Below are 24,188 nucleotides of genomic sequence, written 5' to 3' on the forward strand. Positions count from 1 at the left end.
TTTACATGACTTTCCTCAGTTCACTCAGGTGAAAATGAGTACTACTACCTAGCTTCGGTTAGGGGCGTCTTATCGGATGGGACGTTAAAATGAAGGTCCCGTATTTGAGGAGAGACACACCTCAAGCACGTTAAAGAACCCACGTGAGCGGAAGTGGAACAAACCATTAAGGTCTAAAAGGGGTAGGGAATTTTCCCGACCAGCCTCATAACCCCTGCTTCTCCTATTGGGTCAGTTAGTCCTCACTACTTGTGAGAAATTGGGCTGGTCTCAATCATGATGTTTCTAAATCGGGGAGAAGAGTTGCTGTTACAGTTCTGTACCTGTAGCTCTATGCCTAGAAGTGGCCAAAAATGGCCTTGCATTGAGCGACACCGTTAAAAAAAAAAATTTACTAAAGCACAAAACTTACCACAAACAATAAGAGCAGCATGTTGCATCTCTCCCTGTCATGTTGACGCATGTCAATCAAATCCTCCAGGAACGTCGGACAAATCGGGACGTCCAAAGTTCTGTAAAAAGGTGAAAATGTGTCTTTAAGTTAGTTCTGTTTAAGGTAAAAGAAAGCTATTCTTCCACTACATTCAATTTGATGAAGGTTAGAGATACAGGTAGAATATAAGGTAATCAAAAAATAATGAACAGTCAACTGGATAAATTTTGTAAAGAGTCAGTTGAAGTCTTATACAGGCTCAACATTTATATTATAATAAACATACAGGTTCAATGTTAACATATGGGAAATACGCCACACTCTTTTTTTAAAGAATTTACACTGAGTAAAACTACAAATAGTGGATCATAGCTTACTTCCATGTAATATCAATAGTACACAGTTTTAGTGTACCATTCATTTGAGGATATACATGTACATTTTGTATACACAAACTTAATTATTGCTGAGTGTTATTTTGGCAACAAATGAATACTAAAGGAAGGAGAACATTGATTTTCTAAGCCTACCTTCTGGAGTATTCTCTCTCTAACAGCAGATCCTCCTGTACATTGAAGGCCAGGTACTTCAGTCTGCGCTTGTCTAAATCTGGGGAATAGTGATGTAAACTCACAGTTACCAACATGTATTTTGACACCCTGTATAGTTTGATTTGATTTATCAAACAGTGAAACTGTATATTAAACAGATACACAGCCTGGACTGTCCAACTACCCGGAGGCTATTATAAAGGGCTAGCCCTGTTACAATGTGTTCAGAACTGTTATATATGTTCCATTTCAGTTTACATGTATTGGGATGCCCTTCAGCTCCCTTCCAGGGCTCCTACACCAACTATATACAGGTACAGAAACAGACATGTACAATGATCACATTTATCATAGGGTAGTTAAAAAAAGATTCAAGGAATTAATACACACTATTTACAATTCACTGACAATGCCTAAATCATAGGTAGATTCTGAGTGGAAAAGATGCATCACTTTTTAAGAAGAACAACTTTTAGATTTAGATAATTTCATATTTTGGAGTGCAAACAATCTGAATCATAGTACAGTAGCTACTGTAGCCTTACCTATGTTCATAGTGTCTGTGAGTGGAAATCTGGACCTTAGATGTGTCGTCTGGTGAAGAGAAAACAAGCAAATTCTTAAATCATGACCGTCAATTGAGCTGTGCTTTCAACGAAATCAATATAAATTGCATAACTGAAAATACACACAAGTTCAAACTTGAAAAGAATAGGTAAAACATTAATACCTTTTCCCCAAATATCCCATACAGCTCCAGTGACTTAAAAACAGTGGGGGTAAAGCCTGTGGACAGCTTATGTCTCTGCAACAAACAACATACAATACAAAGATATTTTAAGATAGGCTTATCTTAGTCTCATTCAGCATTATATTGTTTAGACACTGAGGCCACTATTAAAAGCACAGACACACACACACACACACACACACACACACACACACACACACACACACACACACACACACACACACACACACACACACACACACACACACACACACACACACAAACACACACATATACACACTCATATACTGTGTGTATACAATGAACCTTTTGGATGAAGTTCAAATGACACATTAATAGAAGAAATTTAAAGAAGAGAAAGTGTTCCTCACCACAGGATGATCTGTCAGGGCAGAGTCCTGGAAGAACTGAGTCACCTGCAGTCTCTCAGCAGCTGGGGGAAACCAGATCAAGGAGGGTCGTATTACACTTAGGTTTCACTGATCAGATATCAACTTACATCTTATGATATGAGTATCAGGGTAAGACCAAATTATGACACAAGCCACACATGTTTCATATAAGATAAGTGCTACCAGTTGCCATCCTTGTTGCAACAAAAGATATACACAACACTGAATGTACTTATCTCCTGAAATCACTTCATGCATGTAAATGTAGTGAAGCATCACCAGAACAAGGAAGCATACACAATCAGCACCAAGGACAGGTGCCGCAGATATATAACATACAGTAACTGTTGTTCTTTTCCCTGAAATTGCTGTGTACAGTTGCTCTTTCTCAGAACATGGATCATATGCCAATGCCCTTATTATGTACATATATATGAATTAGGAGGAACAATGAGTTTATTTCATGTCTGAATCATGCAAAACGTTGACAACCATAGGCATTCTTGGGAGCTTTTTTTCATACAGATAAATATTTTGAGTTCAATTTATTTCAAATTATTCTCATCATTATACCAAACACTACATTAAGTTTTCTGGTACATGAAGGTGCATTAAGCAAGTTTGACTTACATGTGACGAGTCTCCCATCTAGCATCCACACATGAGGCAGGCAGTCGATTACATGGATACGGTCTGGGAACAAAGGGAAAAACAGTTTATAAAACTAGTGAAGCATAACACACCAGCTAATGGTACCATATTTCAAATAATTGATTTAATTTCCTTGTATCAAGAAACTAACTTAAAGGTACAATATAGCAGCTTTTCAATCATTGATACTAAATCACAGGTTTAAACATGTTAAACTTTGTGTTTTTTTTCCATCCTGAAAAGGAGAATTTAATAATACATTTCAAGAATATACCAAAAAGGTTTACAATATAACATCATGTGACTTGTATGTTACTATGTTACATGTACTTCACAATTCTTGTATTTTGCAAGCAAAAAGACATAAAACTATTAGGGAGAAGAACAAAGCTCTTCAAGCACTACCCACAACGTCCCTCCCCAAAATAGGCCTCCGTGTTGAATGCTCCTTTCTTTACGAGTACAAATTACACAACAATTACCGCAGGTTACTATGTACAGAGTGGGGCTGGGACAACACCACAGCTTAACAGCCGCGCACGAGTCAGCGACAGACACAGTTACAAATCACAGAACCAACAACCCAGCCAGGCTAATCGATGGGCCTTTGTCAGGTGGGCAAATATCGTTCTGCCCAGGCTGGGTCCAGTTATCTCCTGGGCAAACTAACCAACAAACATACAATAACACCCATAAACACACATCGGCATTGCACAAAAGATATCAGAACAGATAATAGTCAAAACTGAGGACCACTCAAGGGACTGATAAAATCTGGACTATGTGGACAGGTGGTCACTATAGGTAGAATTGTTGACTGTATGTCAATGGGAAAATTATCACCAAAACAGTGGCCACAATTTTGGCCAGGTGGTCAGGTTTGTCAATAGTCATGTACCAATTGACCACATGAATAACTACCAACAAAGCAGTCATCAAAACATATTTAATTTAGTATTCTTTTTATCTGTTATGCTGATCAACCACAGATACCCTTGCCCATACACAAACCTAACCACAAACATGAAGGTAAGAATTATTACAATTAGCAAAATTTTAGAGATCAACATTGGTGCAAACAAATCACAATCTCCCTTAGAAGTAAAGATTTTTCACAGTTACTGGGCTGAGCCCATTGAGCTACTAGGAAGTCAATGTATCTTTGTCAGGTGAACAAATACAGCAGTATTTACCCTGACCCAGTCATGTCTGGTTTTACCAAGTATAGGAGCCTTCTCATCAATCTTAATAACTGTTAAGACTTAACTAGAAATTGGGACAGGCCCGATCTCATTTAAATGTGAAAAATGCTGTTGCAGCCTCTTCACGACTTGATATGAGACAAATCGAACCTCATCATTGCTTTCTTCACTTTCCCACTACATACTATATTTCACGAAAAATGAGCCAACAGTCACTATAGACAGGTTTGACTGCCATTTTTCTATACAAAGAATTGAAAAATTGTGAGCATTTCACTTCAACCTTTTAGGATATTATCTGTACTGTCAGTCCTTGTTCACAACTGTTTTATCAGACAAGTGTAGTGTGTAAATCAGCTAAGACAACAGTAGAAACTTTGGGTCTATTTCTAGCTCAGCTGTTATCTTAGATTGCAGGTTAAGTGTTTGACTAAAAGCACTAAACTTCACAGTGTGTACATAACTACCCTGTACTTGACAGCACTTGTTCTGTCTCAGTGGCTTCCACAGAAATAATTGTGTACATAGAAGTTGCCCACTAGAACAAGACTGGTGGCTAAAATATTTCAATCAGAATGTCATAGTCAATTCGAAAAGTTCAGCTGACTTTCTTGATTTTGACTGAAAATTTAAGTGGTTAAGTGGTTCAATTTTTCATGTAATTTGGAAATTTCAGCAAACTACAATTGGGGATTGATGGCGACAAACAAGCTACTATTGATCAATCAAAACAATAATGATCAAGAACAGATAACAGTAGTTTCCAAGGTCTAGGAAAATTGTGTTTCCTATTTTGCGACCGATCCTAGAAAAAACTGCCAACCCTAGCCTTTATTTTGAGGTGGACCCCTGCAAGGGACATTCTCTATCTTGTCCTTGATCTGACACCTGAGTGATGAAACATTGTACAATCGGTTTTCCAACATTGACATTGAAAATATAAGTGTCCTCATGCAAGTCCTCAAACAAATTGTATTGTATAAGACTTGGATCACTAGAGATCATAATCTAATTGAAAAGAAAAAAGAAAGAAAACAGAATGATAATCCCTACCTACCGACCCTAATTTTTTCAGGACTGGAACAGTAAACACAACATTTTTGCTATGCCAAAATGACCTTGAAAGGTTGTATACTTGCAGTAGGTGTCCTTCTCCAGCTGGTTGTTGCCATGGAGATAGAGTTCCAGGATGTACAAAACTGATAACAAGTTACTACTAGTATTATAACAGAACTGATCAATGAAACTAACAATCAATTTCAGTTCACAGATGACCTTGAGAGGTCATACTTACAGTATGTGTCCTTCTCCAGCTGGTTGTTGCCATGGAGATAGAGTTCCATGATGTACAGCACTGATAACAACTTACTGATCAATGAAACTAATAATCAATTTTCATTCACAGATGACCTTGAGCAATCATACTTACAGTAGGTGTCCTTCTCCAGCTGTTGGTTGCCATAGAGATAGAGTTCCAGGATGTACAAAACTGATAGTGTGTACAAGTTGCTATAATCAATCAATCAAAATAATAATCAATTTAGAACTGATACATGTATTGATAAAGTTCCCAAACGACCTTGAGAAATCATACTTACAGTATGTGTCCTTCTCCAGCTGTTGGTTGCCATGGAGATAGAGTTCCAGGATGTACAACACTGGCCGTGTGTACAAGATATTATTGATCAAACTAATATACAATTTATAACTCAGATAGTTTCCAGATGACCTTGAGAGGTCATACTTACAGTAGGTGTCCTTCTCCATCTGTTGGTTGCCATGGAGATAGAGTTCCAGGATGTGGAGCTGGCGGATCTTGCCGAGCTCCTCCCAGGTCAGGTCGTTGTTCGACAGGATCAGGGTTCCCATGGCAACGAACCGCGACAAACCGTCCAGAAATCGCACCTATAAATCAGGGATAAAGAAGATCTAAATCAGTATTTCGTTTTGGTTGTTTATTTGTCAGTTTCTTTGTGCCTCCATTTGATTAATCAGACCTGATGCATGATGTACAAAATACACACTCAGTCATTAATATATAAATTGGTGGATGTACCAACTACTACGTACAGTATCTCAGAAAAGAACAAGTTAGCAGTTTTTAATCCAGTATTGAGATGTCTAAAAATTTGTCATTTACTAGAACTTACTACCAAGTACACTTCAGGGGCAATGGAAAAGATAGGTACATGTATATGGACAGGCACGACACTAAGTGAAATGTTAAGAAGAACAGAAAACTGAGAAGGGCAGTTGTCAGGTCATCTGTGGTGTCCCAACAGTCAGATAATTAGACTGAGGGATAGGTGAGATGAGATACATATGATCAGATTCAACATTCAATTTGTATGACTATAGGTAGCAATTTTGCCACCTGTTCCCTTTTTATTGGCAATTCACCACCCTTAAGCACTTTGTTTCTTCTTCCAAATTCCTTAACCAGCAACCCTGACTCCTTGGTAACCTTAAGACATCTTATGTTTCACCTGGATAACAGGACAACCCACGACCTGAAACCACTTAAGCTGCCACCACAAACCTATTAACTCCAGAACAAACTTTTATACTACAGCTGGCTGGCTTACTGTGACAGAACTGGGCTAACTCAGGATGTGCATTATGATCTGTTAGGTGTCATGGAAGGTTTTCACACAATATCAACTTTATACAAATTAGCTGTAAAGGGCTACAAACATTTGTCCAAAGTGCAATATTTAGTCCAACATTAATTTGCAGGGTGTTTTAAGCTACTACCACAAACGTATTAAGTCAGAACAAACTGTTATATTACCATATGGAAGGTTTTCACACAATATCAACTTTGTAACTATAAGCTGTAAAGGGCTACAATATTTAGTGCAAAATTAATATGCAGGTTGTTTTAAGCTGCCACCACAAACCTATTAACTCTAGAACAAACTTTAAATTTATACTACAGGTGACTGGCTTCTTGACAGAACTGGGCTAACTCTGGATGTGCATTATGATCTGTTATATTACCATGGAAGGTTTTCACAAAATCATTCAACTTTGTAACTATAAGGTGTAAATTTAAAGGGCTACAATATTTAGTGCAAAATTAATCTACAGGACTGGTTGTTTTAAGCTGCCACCACAAACCTATTAACTCCAGAACAAACTTTTATACTACAGGTGACTGGCTTACTGTGACAGAACTGGGCTAAGTCAGACTGTAGAACTTTGGAAAACTGTCATGGGGACAGGTTAGGAAGGGTGTTCCCCTCAGGGCTCCAAGCCCTTTTTTCTCTAGTCTATTAGAGTGTCAAATGAAATCACCTGTACCATTCATTTTCTTTTAATAAAGGCCTTTGTTTTGAAATTCTACATTGTTGAAAAAGAAGTGTTGATGACAATGTTTTGAGAGTTAAATTTTACAGCATTAAATTACAACATTTTTATGATTTTGGCAACAGAGATTTGATTTTCTGAAATCTGAAACAAATCCTAAACTTGTGTTTGAAGCTTACCTATGTAAAATAAGAGGCCATTTCTGCATTCAACACTAAATGCAGACTCAGTCTGTTACTTGGCTTCCATGAATAATTTCATCAGATTGTCAAGAGACTGTATATAATTATTATACTATAATATAATTACAATATAGTAGGTTCTTTATTTGACAACCAGTCCCAGGGCTTTTACATCTGATGTTTTCAGTTTTTGTTGTCCTGAAAAAGGCGACAGACAGTCTTACTAAGTTACTAGGGTTTGTTTATTTGTTTTACTGTTTGCTTCTGTTTTGATCACACCCCAACACACTGCCACACTGTCTTGTATGGAAACACATTTAGTGCAAGTGGCAGGACGTCTCAAGTATAACTTGTCAGGTGGGCATTTTTTTTTCTCACACCAGACTTGAAGGACGAGGCATGAACCTTAAGAAAACAGTTCCCCACTTCAGCTCCAAACACCTGAACTTCCCCCGACAGGTGAGTTTAACAGGTGAGACATAGAACACCTGACATTAACCCCCACGTTGTGTAACTAAGCGGGGTTAAACGCTGAGGTGAACTCAAGCTTTGTACTGAAAACTCCCCCATAGTTTTCGGGTCCCGTGTGTCTGAATACTCGCCAGGTAACACAATACACGTGCTGATCCATGACTCAGGTGAGAACAATACCCCGGCAGGTGAGACAAAAGGTGGGCTGGGAAACCTGTGGCATTGTTGGTGTTGTTGCAACAACGTTGCGGGTTTTTCGTTAGACCAATGTTTTGGTTTTACCCACTTTTGCCGGTGATTCTATTACACGGTCTATTGGTTCCCGGCTTTTCCACTAAGAGCAGGGAAAATAGTTAATATTGAACCCAAAACATTGCTTCTGCACTCTTTAGCAAGGCTTTCCCCTAAAACTTTCACCAGATTTAAGTTTTGGACCATCATATCAATATAAGATCATCTGAAATTAAGCTGGTTTTTCTCTAAAAGTATATAGTTACTTACTCAGTCTGGTATATTGGAATACTCAAATCAAACTTTTCCTTCAAAGGATACACAGGTCCTAGAACAGTTTTCTCTTAATGCTTATTTTGGTATTTGACAATAGTACACATATCAGGTACAGCTTTTGTTGTTAAAACAACTTCACGGGATAAAGCGATGTTTTGGCTAAAACTACGCACTTTCGGCGACTCGATTACAATGTCAAGGTCCATTGGTTTTCTGACCAAGAAACTGAGAAAGAAAAGCTAGTATTTAACCCATAACATAGCATCCAACCAATATGTTTACGGACAAATTATGATGAAAAGTCATCCAACTCCAATAGCATCCGATGAGGTTTCTCTGAAATTCTATCAAACTTTCACATCAAAGATACAGAAGAATCAAAAGAGCAGTTCTCTTAACGCTTCTTTTGAATCCTATAATGCCACACATATCAGGTAGAGTTAGAGGAAACCTGTGGTATTGTGGGTGTTTTTAAGTAATGTCACGGGTATTTTGTTATCGCAGGTTTTGTTTTGGTTATACGCACTTTCACCTACGGTTCAGTTACACCTACCCCTGGTCTCCAGCCTCCCACTGAGGCTCAAACACCTGCTATCAGGGTTCTCACCAGGATTTTTTCACAATCACAGCATAGGGGTCACGTGTACAGATGGGCAACTTTATGCGGCACAAGTCAAGCATTGACTCAGTCCCCAAAATATGAACACAGCAGGGGGTCTGATATTGTCCCCCCAAAATTTTGTAACTCATAACCCCCTGAGACACTTTTTCATGCTTATTGGGGCACAGTTTTTGTTTTCCTTTTGCTATACATGTAGATTCATTCTGAAGTTATATTTTCATTTTTTGAAGATTTATGAAGCTTCTCCCCCCCCCCATAAAAACACCCCTACGCTGGCTGAATCACAGGGATATAACACTGATAAATATAAATCTGAGCCTGTTTCTTTTTCTCATATTAAGCAATTTTCAACCTGACAAGATCCAGGTGTTTGCTAATAGTTAAAGTACCCACTTATCAAATATAGTGATAATGATACTGTAAAAATGATACTGACACTTCCATTATCTGGTTTGAGTGAAGGGTTTGTTCAAAATCAACCAGTGGTAAATTATACAAATGATACTCTTTTCTCTCCATTGTCAGACGGACTGACATACAGATAGGCCCGACAACAGCCGGGATTCAAACCCTGGACCACCTGGTTCAGAACCACTAGATCATTGCACACAACCTGTCATTAGCTCCTGACTATAACTACAGCCTATCATTGCTGTAATGATACATTACATTCTCATCCTATGTCTGAGAGTACGATTCAATCTGTTATACATTATTGTACAGAATTTTCATCGAAAACAGCACCTTCCCACATTGTAAATACAGGAAGGTATATATACAGTCAAGGTATATTATACATACTGTTTCACCTATACAAACAGGTATACAGTCACCATTTCACCTGTAAATGCAGACAGGTGTACAGTACATGTACCACTTCCCCTGTAGCTACAGGCAGGTGTACCTGCAGACAGGTGTAACTACAGGTAGGTATATTCAGTCAGGTGTAAATACAGCCCCATCCCTGCAGTGTTATGACTACACAGCACCACTAGTGGTCTGACAACATTGCTATGTTGACTTGGTGTCTAGTTTCCCAACACGGCCCAATTTTCTCTTCAACACGAGAACGGCTCCACTAAAGACCGGGATTAAACTCTAATCACAGACAACATGTCGGGGAATTTTAGGAAACAGAGAAAGGGAGGGCAGTTTAAATTTGCTGATTTGTTTTGCTTCATTTTTGTTTCATACTTGAGTCATGGACCAGATATATCTAAATTAAATCACGAAAAGAGTGCTCTATAAAAATAACAGGGAAAAATGCCTCCTACAAGTACCTCTATTTCTAAGACCTTAGTTAAGCAACTTTTGCTATTCCTATTCAGGGACAACATGGCATTTAAAAAGACAAAGAGAATTTAGGACTAAGCCATCTGAGTTGTTTTGCTTCAAAGTTACTTTACAGTCGGGTTGTGAGGCACTTCAGCATGAAACATACCAGGGGATAACTGGTGTTAAATGGGAGATTAGTTACTAGCAGAAAAAAAATTCTTCAATCTCATAATACCTACTGTCGCTAAGTCTGACACTATACCAGGAGAAAGACATAGAGAAAAGGGCTGATTTTCTTTGCTTCATTGTTGTTTCATCTTATAAGACACCGAGGTCAGTGAATCAACATACCAGGGATGAGGGTGTTATGTGGAAGATTAGTTACCAACAGAAAAAATAATCTGAATCTGTTTCTTGGACCTACTTTTGCTACAGTACATGTAACTCTGATCAGAAACAACAATACATGCCCGTGAAAAGACACAGAGAAGGACTTTAAGTATTTTGATTTGTTTTGCTTCAATCTTGTTTCATAGTTGAGTAGCAGACACCTGGTTACTGGGATGAATGGTGTTATGTAGGAGATTAGTTAGGTTCTGGGTTCGAATCCCAAGCAGGCTACAATGTTGTGGCCTTGAGAAAGTGACTTAACACTTCTTTTCTCACTCAACTCAGGTGAAAATGAGTCAAAAATTTCTGGCTTCAGTTAGGGATGTCTTCTTGGATTAGAGGTAAAGATGTCCCATGTTTGAGGAGAGCTACACGTCAAGCACGTTAAAGAAAAGAGAAGAGGACTGATGTGAACTTGGATTAAACTTAAAGTCCTGTGGCCACACCTGTGGGGAAGGCAGCCACTCCAGACCCTTGCTATTGAGCCCCAATAATTGTAAGCTCCTCACAATTCAGTCCTTGGCTGAAAAGAGAGAGTAGCCGGCCCACCCAATAACAATTATAACAAATATACTGGGGTAATAACAATAACATAATATATGACAGGAAAGTTATTTCCTCACCCCGTTGTTGCTGAGGTCAAGGTACCAGATGTTTGCGCAGGGTTCCAGACCCTGGACTGTCTCGATGTGGTTCCCTCTCAGCAGCAGGGCCTGCAGCCGTGGACACATGTTCAACTTCTCCAGCAGGACTGTAGTATGGTGGAAAATCAATAGACATTCAATAATAACATATAATATGTTCAAAATTATACAATAACTAAGGCCTGCAGCCGTGGGCACATGTTCAACTTCTCCAGAAGAACTACAGGGGAGAAAATAATAACAACTAGAGTTCCCCGATCTCATACCTTCGCCAAATGATGTTAATCTTTATGACTGACAAATTATAGATTGGATTATTCCCCCCTGATTTAAGAAATAGGAACCTAATTTTCATGAATTATATCATTTTATCATAATCTCAACCAAAAAAAACAGTCTTATATTAACAAACAATGCATTCTAGTATTTCCTAATAAATTATGCAAATGAGGTCCTGATTTGAATAAATTATGTTTAATGATGTTCACCTCAATTTAACTTTCAAATACCACAAGTATGAAATTCCAGGCAGTTATCATTACATAATTATAAAATTTTCTCATTAATTATGCAAATTAGGTCATTATTAACATAATCAATATCTTCCTGTTTTTCTCTCGTTGTAAATTACCAATGTCACAAGCTTTAATTGTCCTATCATGGAATGCAGCTGATTTATAGAATTTCCCCATAAATTATGCAAATTATATCCATATTTGTATAATTGTTACATAATTATATGAAGGATCACGTAAGCTACCTACATACCAAAAATCACGACGATCCGTGAACCGGTTCTTGAGTTATCCCCTTTTGAATATTTTCAAGAATATATGGCTGCAGTTCCAGAGCAAGCCGCTAGGGGGCCTAAACTCACATCACTTCTTCCCCAGCACAAGAGCTACCTACCATCTAAATTTCATCACCATAGCATGTCTAGATCATGAGATATCAAAACCGGAAGTTCAGCTGCAGTACCATAACAAGCCGCTAGGGGGCCCAAAATCTAATCATTTTGAGGTCTCATCAAGACCTACCCACCTACCAAGTATCAAGACAATCCATCAAGGCCTTCTCAAGTTATCGTGTTGACAGACACACACACACACACATACACGAACGCCCCTGAAAACATAACCTTCTTGGCGAAGGTAATTAAAATGTACATAGTTAACATCATTTTGGAATTTACGCTGATGAAGTTTAGAATTTGTGGAATAACTTCTACAAATGATATAGGGATTTCTTTTACACAAGATGAATGCTCTACCAAACTGATGATAAAACTATTTTCGGTATATTTCATGATATTTAGCATAACATCTTCAAATTTGAACAACTTAGTATGAGATTCAATCTACTTTACAAAAGACTACGTAGCATTCAGGTACTAGTATAAGAGTGTGCTTTTAGTAAGTTTTTCAATTACAATGGGATATCTAGTGGTTTGATATATTGAAAGATAGCGTCATGTACAGTTAGCAGGATTTTTCTTGTGTCTACATGTACATGTACTTGAATTGGCTATAATGGCATAATTTTATACTGCCGCCTGTCCTTCATCTATTATAGTGTATTGAATATATTACAGTCAAATAAAAAAGATACTAGTAGCCTGATATTTCTCTTCCTATCCACTCTCATATAGCACTTACTGTAGTAACATTCAATATTATTGATTATTACACCTGAGTAACCTAAAAGGTTCCTGTATTAAATGTTCATATTGACTTTCCACATGGGGTTAATCCTGTTTTTCTAAACTTCAAAAGACACCTGTTCAGACAAGGTAAACATGAGGTGATCAATTCTGACACTTCGCCTCCCGTATCCTGGCAACCAGCAGGTGTCCACTCTCCCAGGGACAGGTGTGTCAGGGGACTTAAGACAAGGATGACTTTAAGATTTCTCCCGCCTTTAAATTTCTTCTAGGAGTCCACTTAAAATTCTAAGATTGTAAAATCTGAGACCAGACAAGAGAAGCATGCATTTGTTCGATTTAAAATTTGAACTTCTTGCAGATTGTGGGTTGAATACACCACAACTGATATTAAACTGGGCCTGCATGCTTTTCTCGTAAGGCGTAATTAGGCCTTTTTAGTCTTTGTAATTCGTAGGCAGTTGCCCCAATATCATCGAAATCCGTAATCAGTACATTAGCCGCAACACAAAATGATTCTTAATCAGCTCTGAGAATTTAACGTGATTCATAATCGACGGTGAAAATTTTTGCATAATTCATAATCACTATGCCCCATGCAGACCCTAACATTTACTAATGTCCTTCTTGCTGTATAATTAGTATATAATCTTCAGACAACTGGATTCCACGTCGGCCCTACTGTATAAAGGCATGATTAATGAGACATCGTTCCCACTCTAAGATCCCCAGGGATTCTTTACGTTTTCAGAACAAAAGACCGATTAAATGTTGAACGGCTCGCTGAAAGGCGACCCGCTGCGTAAGATAAGGTTACTATGATTTGTGTGAGTTCTAAAAAACACCGAGGAGAGGTCGTAAAAAATTGTACCGTTTCTAAGAAGAATGACCCAATTTTAGAATGTCAGGTACAAAATTAACCTTCATATGTCTTAAAAAGTCTCCCTGGTAGACTGTCAAATGTCTTAAGGGCAAAGCAGACTCATGTCTTATTCTATAGTCTTGAATAGTACTAAGTACGTTCTTAAAACGCTAAGGTCGACCTAATCTTAAGGGTGTTTCGTAAACTTGTCCAAACTTGACAATTTAGCGGCCAGATTGTCTAAAACAGAGCAGCAATGCTATCTCAGAATGGCCCACTGAACTGATAAGAATGTCCCAAACACGGTAAGAAGTTTGCTGTGTCCAAGATAGCGGTCCAGGTGTCCAAGACACGCCACAAGAACTCACCTATTCCCAGATCCGACAAGTCCAACCATTCTGCCAGCTTCGGCGACACCCCCGCCCTCGAACGCAGCATCTAGAAGGAGATACGAACACCTTAAGTCGTGACACCGCCTTGTCTTAAAGATTATACCAAGAAAGAGAGAGTTTGGGGAGGTTTTGGGTGCCTTACCTGGCGCGAAATGCGCATAGTTACGCCATGTTCCCTCAACACTTTTCAAACACCGCTCTCTATTTACACATGCGCCTCACAACACACCCGTGCTACACCGCTCGAACAAAGTAGTCCCACCAAACTATCAACGATTCGCCTTAGAATCAGCTTAATATTTACTCTAAATATTATTTTACAATACAAGATTACTTTAAAAACGTTAATCTTTTATAGGTTATTGTGAATAAACCATGATTATATATTTTAAGGTTATTAATGTATTACTCCGCAATGTGAGCTGGTTACGAATGAAATGACCCCTGACCTCTCCATTGACAAGTCGGCCCAGGCATGGAAACGTTGTGGTTGTGGAAAACACACGTTACTCTACCCGATATGCCGGGAAAAACAGCCGCTGAAACGCATCAACACACTTGGGGGGCGTGTAAAGTGGCACGCCCCTCTTTTCCTGACGATTTTGGGGCTAACTTTAACAGGGGTGCCAAATTAGTAAGGATCGTATGTATTCCGCGTAACGTTAATGGATCGTATGTAACCGTAAACTTCGTATGTTTCCTAGTAAGGCCACACCAATTTAATTTGTTGGTTCTCGGATTTTTTCAGAAAAAATATGAAGCGACAGGGCGAAAAAAAATAAAAATAAAAACAGGTCTAGGCATCCTATTATAGGCTTAAATGGTACGAAATGAGCCATGAAGTCAACACAAAAGGCTGGGTTAAAATTTAAACATTGAATTTTGAACTTTTAATCAAACCACTGCAATGATAGATGAGAAAACTGTAACAACTAGGAAGAAAAGGACTTTCCTCAACTGTTGGGGGGCAAAACATGAGCATTTTTCACTTGATTCAGGAAAAGAATCAAAATTTTTTTTTTTCAAATCAGAAAAAAACGAAGAGGCGAATCCGAGAACCAACAAATTAAATTGGTGTGGCCTAAGGATCTTATGTATTCCGTAAAATTCGTATGTTTCTAGTAAGGATCGTATGAATTCCCGAAAATTCTGATAAATTCTTTCGTACCCTGTTTAAAGCCATTTTTAATAGTTTTAATTGCTGCTGCCCACCCCTGGGACAGTATAATCAAAACCTGGATAGTGAGTGAGTGAGTGTGAGTGAGTTAATGCATTGTAAGTGTCTGAAGTTCAAATCCAATGCTTAATAGTGTGTGAACATGTCAACATTCATTAAAACATACAAACACAAGAAGCACATGTTACAAAAATTGCTATTCAAGTGGGAAACTTTATTTTCGATCACACCAATAGCTCAGATTCCACAGTGGTCTGTCCGTATAGATTTGCTCAACTGAATAGACCAATCTCATAGCCCTACACCTACATTCCTGAAACTGTCATATATATATAAAATAAAGCAATATAGAAATGCAACAATAATTATTTGCTTCTTTTGACAGTCACGATCAGCCTCATCAGATTTCACTTTTTTATCGATTTTGTACGAAATCAGCTAATGACAAATAAGCATTACATACACCCTGTATACCATTACCAAGGACATTATACGAATTGGGAAAAGTAATAAAATTTTGTAAGAGAGATGTTGGCCCTCAGAGTGGAGGCCCTGGCAACAGCCTCAGGCATTCTGTTTTTTTGTTGTTTTTTTATCTATGCAATACCAGTCTCAGCTTAGCAGCTGTCACAAGGACGCTGTCCGATATTACCGAGGTGGCGGTTAACACTGATCTTAAATTTATGTCTGTCCTTAATAGCTACAATGTCCTGTTGGAGGGAGTTCCAGATAGAGCTTTATTGTGGCCGGTAGGAAGGTTCTTCTGTGTGATGTTGTAGATGACTTTACAGGTTCCAGGGCGTTGCTGTGTTGCGATATCGACAAGCGGGTTTCATGGTGGTGCACGTATGGGTTCGGGCTAATATATTGGTACAGAGTTCAGAATTAGCCATCTGGGAAGGTATTGACAACAGGCATCGGAGTTTAAGGCCAGGAGTGTTGTTGTTTGTCAGATCACTGTGCCAGTCAAGTGTCCAGCCGAATCCCAACGAATAGAGAATAAAATAATTAGTGTTACATGTAACTTATATCATAAAAGGTATGGCAAAATTGTATTGTATCATACAATATCAGGTATAATCAAAATAAATTGCATACCATATACCAATACCATCATTATCATATCATATTCCTCTGCTATATATAACTTATAAGTTTCATTGTACTGTACTAATTTCTAAAATCAAACTTTGAATTTTATACTCATGAAAAGGTGACCAACTTAACTTAACTGTTTCCCTGGACTGAAAGCTTTGTGGAGGTTTGGTGATGTTTCCAGGACTTGTCCCTTCTGTCTGATCATCCCTGAAAAAAAAATCGGAAAACTTTTAAGATATCATGATTACTATTCTAGATCTGTGACTACTGTTCTGAACCTTTGGTTAAGAATCTATTGGACATACAGTCCTCTGTAAAAATGAAAGCGTCCCCGACGGAGAAACGCCCGTCCGGCACCGTCCCTGCCCGTCCTTAGCGGGAAACGGCGTCCTGACCGTCCCAGCACAGTTGGCAGCGTGTCCAAACTCCGGCCGGACGGCGTCCCAGAAATTAGTGACGGCACCCCGTCGCTCCCAGCCCGTCCTGAAGCGTCCGGCATGGAAACGGGCGTTTATTAATTAATTGGCACCGGCAGTACGGTGTAGTGGCGTGCTTAACGATGTTTCCCACGGGGTTTTAGGCTTTTAACGCACATGCGCCAAGTTTGAAGGCGCTAGATTTAACCGTTAGACCGGGCTGGCTGGGGAAACACGTCTCCTCGGTTGATCTGAGTTTTTTTCCGTTTTGTTGGATTGTGTGCAATTTTGGAGAATGGATTTCAGTTATACAAGCAGCTATATCGTTCGACGATACTGCACACAAGTTTGGATAGCTCCAGCGACTGACTAAAATGTCAAACGAGGTGTTCCAAGAATGTAAACAGCGGCTGCCAGAATTTCGGGTGCACCGAAGCAATCTGTCTCAGCGGTTTTCTTTTCGAGGAGACTCGGTAAGTGGACAAGAATTTTCTGTTGTCAAATTTTACAAAAGAACTGTGTAAGACAGTGTTACAATTGCTACAACAGCAGAACAAGTTAATTTCTGGGGCAGATTTGTTGTCATTATTTGTTCATCGTCTCCGGGCCGAGTGCCGTGCCCTCCCCACAATTGCGACATGCGCCGGGCTGGTAACGGAAATTTGATGATGTTTTAACGCAAAGTAAAAAGATGCACACGAACGATTTGTAGAATAGATGTATACAATACCTGCTGTTTTAATAAAGAATGATGATGCCGTAAAAATGTTCACGCTATGAAAAATCTAACTTAAATCCGGAGGCAAGTTCACGCAGTACGGCCGCCTGTGTGTCCTGACGTCACGGATGCCATCTCCAAACGCAACCGTCAATGTTGTTTTGATACGAAATTTTCAAAATGCACGAAACAACGTAGAATACAACTGTACAATATCTGATATTTTAATAAAGGAAGATGATGACGTTAACATGTCCACTTTGACAATAGTTCACTTATACTATTTTTGCACCCTGGCCTTTATGTTTGTATGTGCTCACAATGGTGCCGTATTTTGCCAAGTTTCCGTCACATGTTCGCCGCTGTTCAACATTTTGTCACGCCGCAGACTGAATATTCTTGAAGAAAATCGTTGTCATTTGATCATGATTTTCTGTATTTACTTGTATTTAATCCCGGAGTGTTAGGGCAACTGTTACAAAATTATGTGGGCGGCCGTTACCTGATTCGATGCCAATCTGCAATTGTTTAATATCGGCGGCTTCTGTGACGGGACGCCGTCGGAAACGCCGTCCCAACCCCGTCGGAGCGGCAAGATCACACTGTCCACAATGACTGAGCACCCCCCAGAGACCCGTCCGGCCGTCGGACACGCCGTTTGTATCCCACCTGTGCCGTCCCAAGCGTCGCCCGGACCCGCCCTGGAGCCCGTCCGGCAGCCCGTCCGGGAGCCCGTTCGGTTGCCCGTCGGAAACGCCGCCCAAACGCCGAAAGAAACGCCCGGACGGCGTCGAAAACGGACAGTTCTGACGGCGTCCCAGGCGTTTGAGGCGTCCTAGCCCGTTTTTGGCCTTTGTCAAGGCGTCCGTTGCCGCCGTTTACCGCCAGGGACGGGCAGCCGTCCCAAGCAAACGGCCACCACAAACGGGCGTTTAAACGGGCGTTTCTCCGTCGGGGACGCTTTCATTTTTACAGAGGGACTGCACTGATTGGTCAATTCGTTTGATCATCGGGTTACTACCATAATATTACCCCCCCCCCGCCCCCCCCGCACGGGGGCCGAACAACACACCCGTCTTACACCGCTCGCACAAAGTAGTCCCTGAAAACTATCACAATAACGTGTTAAAAATACTGAAATATTCTATATATAACGTTATAACAATTATGATACACAATACAATACAATCTACAATGCACATTGCATCTCTAAGAGCTTGCACAGCGGTCATTTTCTCAGTTTTCTGCCCCAGAGTACTAATATTTAGAAGGAGGCATCAGCTTTGCCTGGTAGCCAGACCATCGGGCGCTCCCCGGTATGTTTACGGTGCTGGGAGTGCTGCCCTCCCGCCCAGGCTATTTCGTACGCCCGGGGATTCTCACGGGGTTGGTTTCAGAGGACATATAGGGTGCCTATTGCTTAAAAGAAATTAGTAACGGACCTGGCAAACACAACCAAGCCTAATTTTCCCGGTTTGAAAGTGTAGTTAACGTACAACAGCCACCGGAGCGGGGGACGCTACGGGACTTTGCGCGGGCGAATCTGCCGCTGGTCCCGAGGACATAGCTGCTCTAACGCGGTGACGTTTTCGCCGTGAATTTCATGGAATTCATCACATAAAAGTCAGCCACTTGCACAGAATATGTTGGTCATGGCTAATTCAGTTGTCTGGCGTCTGTATTATCGAGTATTACAAGGAGGCGCCTTGGTTTTAGCCTGGTAATCATGCCATCGGGAGCTTCCCGGCATCTCTACGGCGCTGGGAGTGCCCCCCCTCCCGCCCGGCACATTAACGCACGTCGGGGCATTTTTACGGGGTCGGTTTCGATTATTTCAGCACGACAGTGAGCAGAAAGGCCGACTTGACAGATAGGCTGCCTGGAAAAGGCAGATTTTTACAGTAAGGGCCGGTAAAACCCATTTAATTAGGCCCGTGAAAAATTGTTACCAAGGCTAGATCAACTCAACACCGAGCCGAGCCTCGTCTCTTTGGATTTTTAGCAGTTTAACTGACGCCAGACAAAGATACCTTGGATATTTAGAAAGATAAGAGTCTTCAGAAGTTAATCAATTCATAGAAGTTACCTGTATTGCATACTTTCTCCACTTTGCTCCAACAAACATCACAGTACGGTCCAGAAAACAATTCAATGGCTGCCATCCGTTCAGTCGATTATCACGCTGTATCGCATATTTTTCGCCACGTGTCAAAAATGCCGCCTGGCGGATTTGAATGGTACTTGTCGGTGGTAAAATTGCCAATACGAATTTACATTGTTTATTTAAGAGCGACCTCTAGCAGCTAATAATATTAGTGCTTCAAATTGGCTGCTGATCCACTCACATTGCGGAATGATACAGCTATAACCGCAAAATATATAATTATGGTGAATGCTCAGTGATCTTTTGAAAATAAACATTCTAAAAATATTTCTTTATGACAAAATAATATTTAGATTAAATATTTAGCGGTTTTCAACACGAAATTGCGATAGTTTGCAGGGACTACTTTGTTACAGCGGTGTTGGACGGGTGTGTTGTTCGGTTACGTGCGGGAAACTATTACGGTAGTTAACCCGAGGTTCAAACAAATTGACCAATCAGAGCACTGTACGTTTGGCTGCTGATTGACTAATAGGCATGTCCAAAAGATTCTTAACTATAGGTTGTTTTCTAATGTCTCTTCTAATTGGTTGAACTTCTGGCCGAACAACACACCCGTGCTACACCGCTACAACAAAGTAGTTCTTGCAAACTATCACAATTTCGTGTTGAAAACAACTTGATATTTACTCTACATATCATTTTGCCATAAACGAATATTTTTAAAATGTTAATTTTCAATAGATCATTGAAAAATAACCTTGGTTGTGTATTTTGCGGTCATTCCGCAGTGTGAGCGGATTAATTACGTAGGCCAAAGAGTTCAACTAATCAGTACACGCGTTTACAGCACACGCGTTTACAGTACACGCGTTTACAGTACACGCGTTTACACCACACGCGTTTACACCACACGCGTTTACAGTTTACAGTACACGCGTTTACACCACACCCGTTTACAGTACACGCGTTACAGTACCCGCGTTTACAGTACACGCGTTTACAGTACACGCGTTTACACCACACGCGTTTACAGTACACGCGTTTACAGTACACGCGTTTACAGTACACGCGTTTACAGTACACGCGTTTACAGCACACGCGTTTACAGTACACGCGTTTACAGTACACGCGTTTACAGTACACGCGTTTACAGTACACGCGTTTACAGTACACGCGTTTACAGTACACGCGTTTACAGTACACGCGTTTACAGTACACGCGTTTACAGTACACGCGTTTACAGTACACGCGTTTACAGTACACGCGTTTACAGTACACGCGTTTACAGTACACGCGTTTACAGTACACGCGTTTACAGTACACGCGTTTACAGTACACGCGTTTACAGTACACGCGTTTACAGTACACGCGTTTACAGTACACGCGTTTACAGTACACGCGTTTACAGTACACGCGTTTACAGTACACGCGTTTACAGTACACGCGTTTACAGTACACGCGTTTACAGTACACGCGTTTACAGTACACGCGTTTACAGTACACGCGTTTACAGTACACGCGTTTACAGTACACGCGTTTACAGTACACGCGTTTACAGTACACGCGTTTACAGTACACGCGTTTACAGTACACGCGTTTACAGTACACGCGTTTACAGTACACGCGTTTACAGTACACGCGTTTACAGTACACGCGTTTACAGTACACGCGTTTACAGTACACGCGTTTACAGTACACGCGTTTACAGTACACGCGTTTACAGTACACGCGTTTACAGTACACGCGTTTACAGTACACGCGTTTACAGTACACGCGTTTACAGTACACGCGTTTACAGTACACGCGTTTACAGTTTACAGTACACGCGTTTACAGTACCCGCGTTTACAGTACACGCGTTTACAGTACACGCGTTTACACCACACGCGTTTACAGTACACGCGTTACAGTACCCGCGATTACAGTACACGCGTTTACAGTACACGCGTTTACACCACACGCGTTTACAGTACACGCGTTACAGTACCCGCGTTTACAGTACACGCGTTTACAGTACACGCGTTTACAGTACACGCGTTTACAGTACACGCGTTCACAGCACACGCGTTCACAGCACACGCGTTCACAGCACACGCGTTTACAGCACACGCGTTTACAGCACACGCGTTTACAGCACACGCGTTTACAGGACACGCGTTTACAGTAAACGCGTTTACAGTAAACGCGTTTACAGTACACGCGTTTACAGCACACGCGTTTACAGTACACGCGTTTAAAGTACACGCGTTTACACCCACGCGTTTACAGTACACGCGTTTACAGTACTTTTCCACAAGTTACGGGACGATGTTTGTGGCTTAACTCAGTCAGAAAAACAGAGGGAGGCAACCCTGGAAGTGTCAGTCAGTACCAGGGCCAGACCCGGGGGCTAGGCCGGTTCGTACTCGGCATGCAAGCGGCAATCTGACCGGCCATGATGTATGGTACATGCGGTGCGCCGTGTCTGAGACCGTTGGGCTGTCGTCGCGGCCTTTTGAGCCTGGGACAGGGGCACATCTCAGTGTTTTGTTAGTCTAAAAGTTACCGGACGATGTTTGTGGCTTTAACCGTGAGAAAAGCAGAGGGAGGCAACCCTGGAAGTGCCAGTCAGTACCAGGGCCAGGCCCGGGGGCCAGGCCGGTTCGTACTCGGCATGCAAGCGTCAATCTGACCGGCCAACGTATTATACGGCGCGGCGTGTCTGAGACCGTTGGACTGACTGTCGTCGCGGCCTTTTGAGCCGGCGGGGGTGTCGGCGAAATATCCAATCACGCGGAGAAGTGTACACCGATTTTGGAGGAATGTACGCTCAAAACCGGAGGAACGTCCGCTCACCTGGAGGAGTGTACGCTCAAACCTGGAGGAATGTCCGCTCACCTGGAGGAGTGTACGCTCAAACCTGGAGGAATGTCCGATTTTGTGAGGAATGTACCAATTTCGGAGCAATGTCCAGATTAAATTGGTCGGGGTGGCCTGGGACAGGGGCACATCTCAGTGTTTTATTAGTCTAAAAGTTACCGGACGATGTTTGTGTGGCTTTAAGTTTAACCGTGAGAAAAGCAGACGGGGGAACCCTGGCTGGAAGTGTCAGTCAGTACCAGGGCCAGACCCGGGGGCCAGGCCGGTTCGTACTCGGCATGCAAGCGTCAATCTGACCGGCCAACGGGTCGGTACGGATCGGCGTATTCTCGGGCCGGCCTGGCCGCATCATTTGGATTATAGCGGGCTGGATGAACCGCCCTAGCCCCACAGTATTCTACAGAGTTGAGGAAGGTTACCATCTTTCTACCTTTGCTTGTAAAATGACCGAAAAATGCACCGCTGAGCGCCGAAGTTTACGCGGAGCAACACCGGAGCCCTCCCAACAACCGCCCGGCAACTTTTGCGACCAAGCCCGCCGAAAGCACCCCCCAAAACTACGCCTTCTCCTCCTCACAAGCAGTTATGGAAAGTTTATGTCATGAGATTTGTTATTTGTGTTAGAAATTCGGCGATTTCGCCTCAGAGTTTGTTGTGATTCGGCGATACGAGCTGTTGTAGTAGCGCTGAGTTTGTCAACATAGCCACTTCCGGCTGCCGCAGCTTCGCAGCTTCGTGTCTGAAAAATGATGCGTTCTGCAAACGGCGAAACCGCGAGAGCCCGGAAAAATCAAGTAAAACTTCAAAGTACGCCCTTTCTCTTCCGTGGCGTTTGTAAACCATTTAAAATGTACGACAGAACCGTTGAAAACTTGTTGAAAACATTCAGAATTTTCTAGAAAAGTTCAGATTTGTAGGTCGATCAAGTATCAAATGTAAAACCCCAAAACACCCTAATTTCGGGCTGTTGGAAACCGGAAGTGCCGATACAGACAGTCGCTTGTAATGTAAGGATCCAGCCCACTCGCGGATTTGGGCGATTTGGGAATTGCCAAAATCACTGGGCTCGTAAGGGGTTTTCAACTTTTTACAGAATTCTGCATATTATGACTTTGTAAATAAGTTTACAAGCGGAAAACATATCATTCTATATTTTGTGGGATATAAGTGAAATAATAAGCAAAAACTTATGAAAATTTATGAGTTTTTTGAAGCAAGAAAAATATTTTACTGTGGACTAGATTTTCCTTTATATACCTCTCTGGTTCAATTCTGCTTATCAAATATGTACATAAGTTCAAAGAATGACTCATTTTACACATTATACAACTGTGTTTTTGTAAACCTAACCATTTTTTTAATGTTTTGTACCTATTTTTAAACGGCAACCTGGCGATAATATATAGACTCAATGCCTTACCCAAAATGCCCTTGTTTTTGCACTTTGACTGACAGAATTAATGTCTGACATCTCCTCATCACCGCCATCTTGTAGAATCATGACCTTGAGGTGTATTCCT

The 24,188-nt window shown here is 41.0% G+C and overlaps 1 protein-coding gene and 1 long non-coding RNA gene across 2 annotated transcripts; both read right to left on the reverse strand.

Annotated features, from left to right (window-relative positions):
• Positions 1-962: 962 nt before the first annotated feature.
• On the reverse strand, positions 963-1,790 carry LOC109469517. The gene is made up of 3 exons (XR_002140198.1): positions 1,715-1,790; positions 1,530-1,578; positions 963-1,042 (listed from the first exon to the last, which is right to left on the reverse strand). It is a non-coding gene; the product is annotated as an uncharacterized LOC109469517 (long non-coding RNA).
• Positions 1,791-2,067: 277 nt separating this feature from the next.
• On the reverse strand, positions 2,068-14,519 carry LOC109469498 (protein phosphatase 1 regulatory subunit 7-like). Its single transcript, XM_019768020.1, has 6 exons — positions 14,437-14,519; positions 14,271-14,340; positions 11,360-11,487; positions 5,729-5,885; positions 2,758-2,820; positions 2,068-2,168 (listed from the first exon to the last, which is right to left on the reverse strand). The coding sequence occupies exons 1-6, from the start codon at positions 14,452-14,454 to the stop codon at positions 2,068-2,070; spliced, it is 537 nt and encodes a 178-aa protein (XP_019623579.1). The 5' UTR covers positions 14,455-14,519.
• Positions 14,520-24,188: the final 9,669 nt, after the last annotated feature.

This window comes from Branchiostoma belcheri, unplaced genomic scaffold (assembly GCF_001625305.1).
Source record: "Branchiostoma belcheri isolate BF01 breed outbred unplaced genomic scaffold, Haploidv18h27 scaffold205, whole genome shotgun sequence".
Classification (NCBI taxonomy): Eukaryota; Metazoa; Chordata; class Leptocardii; order Amphioxiformes; family Branchiostomatidae; genus Branchiostoma; species Branchiostoma belcheri.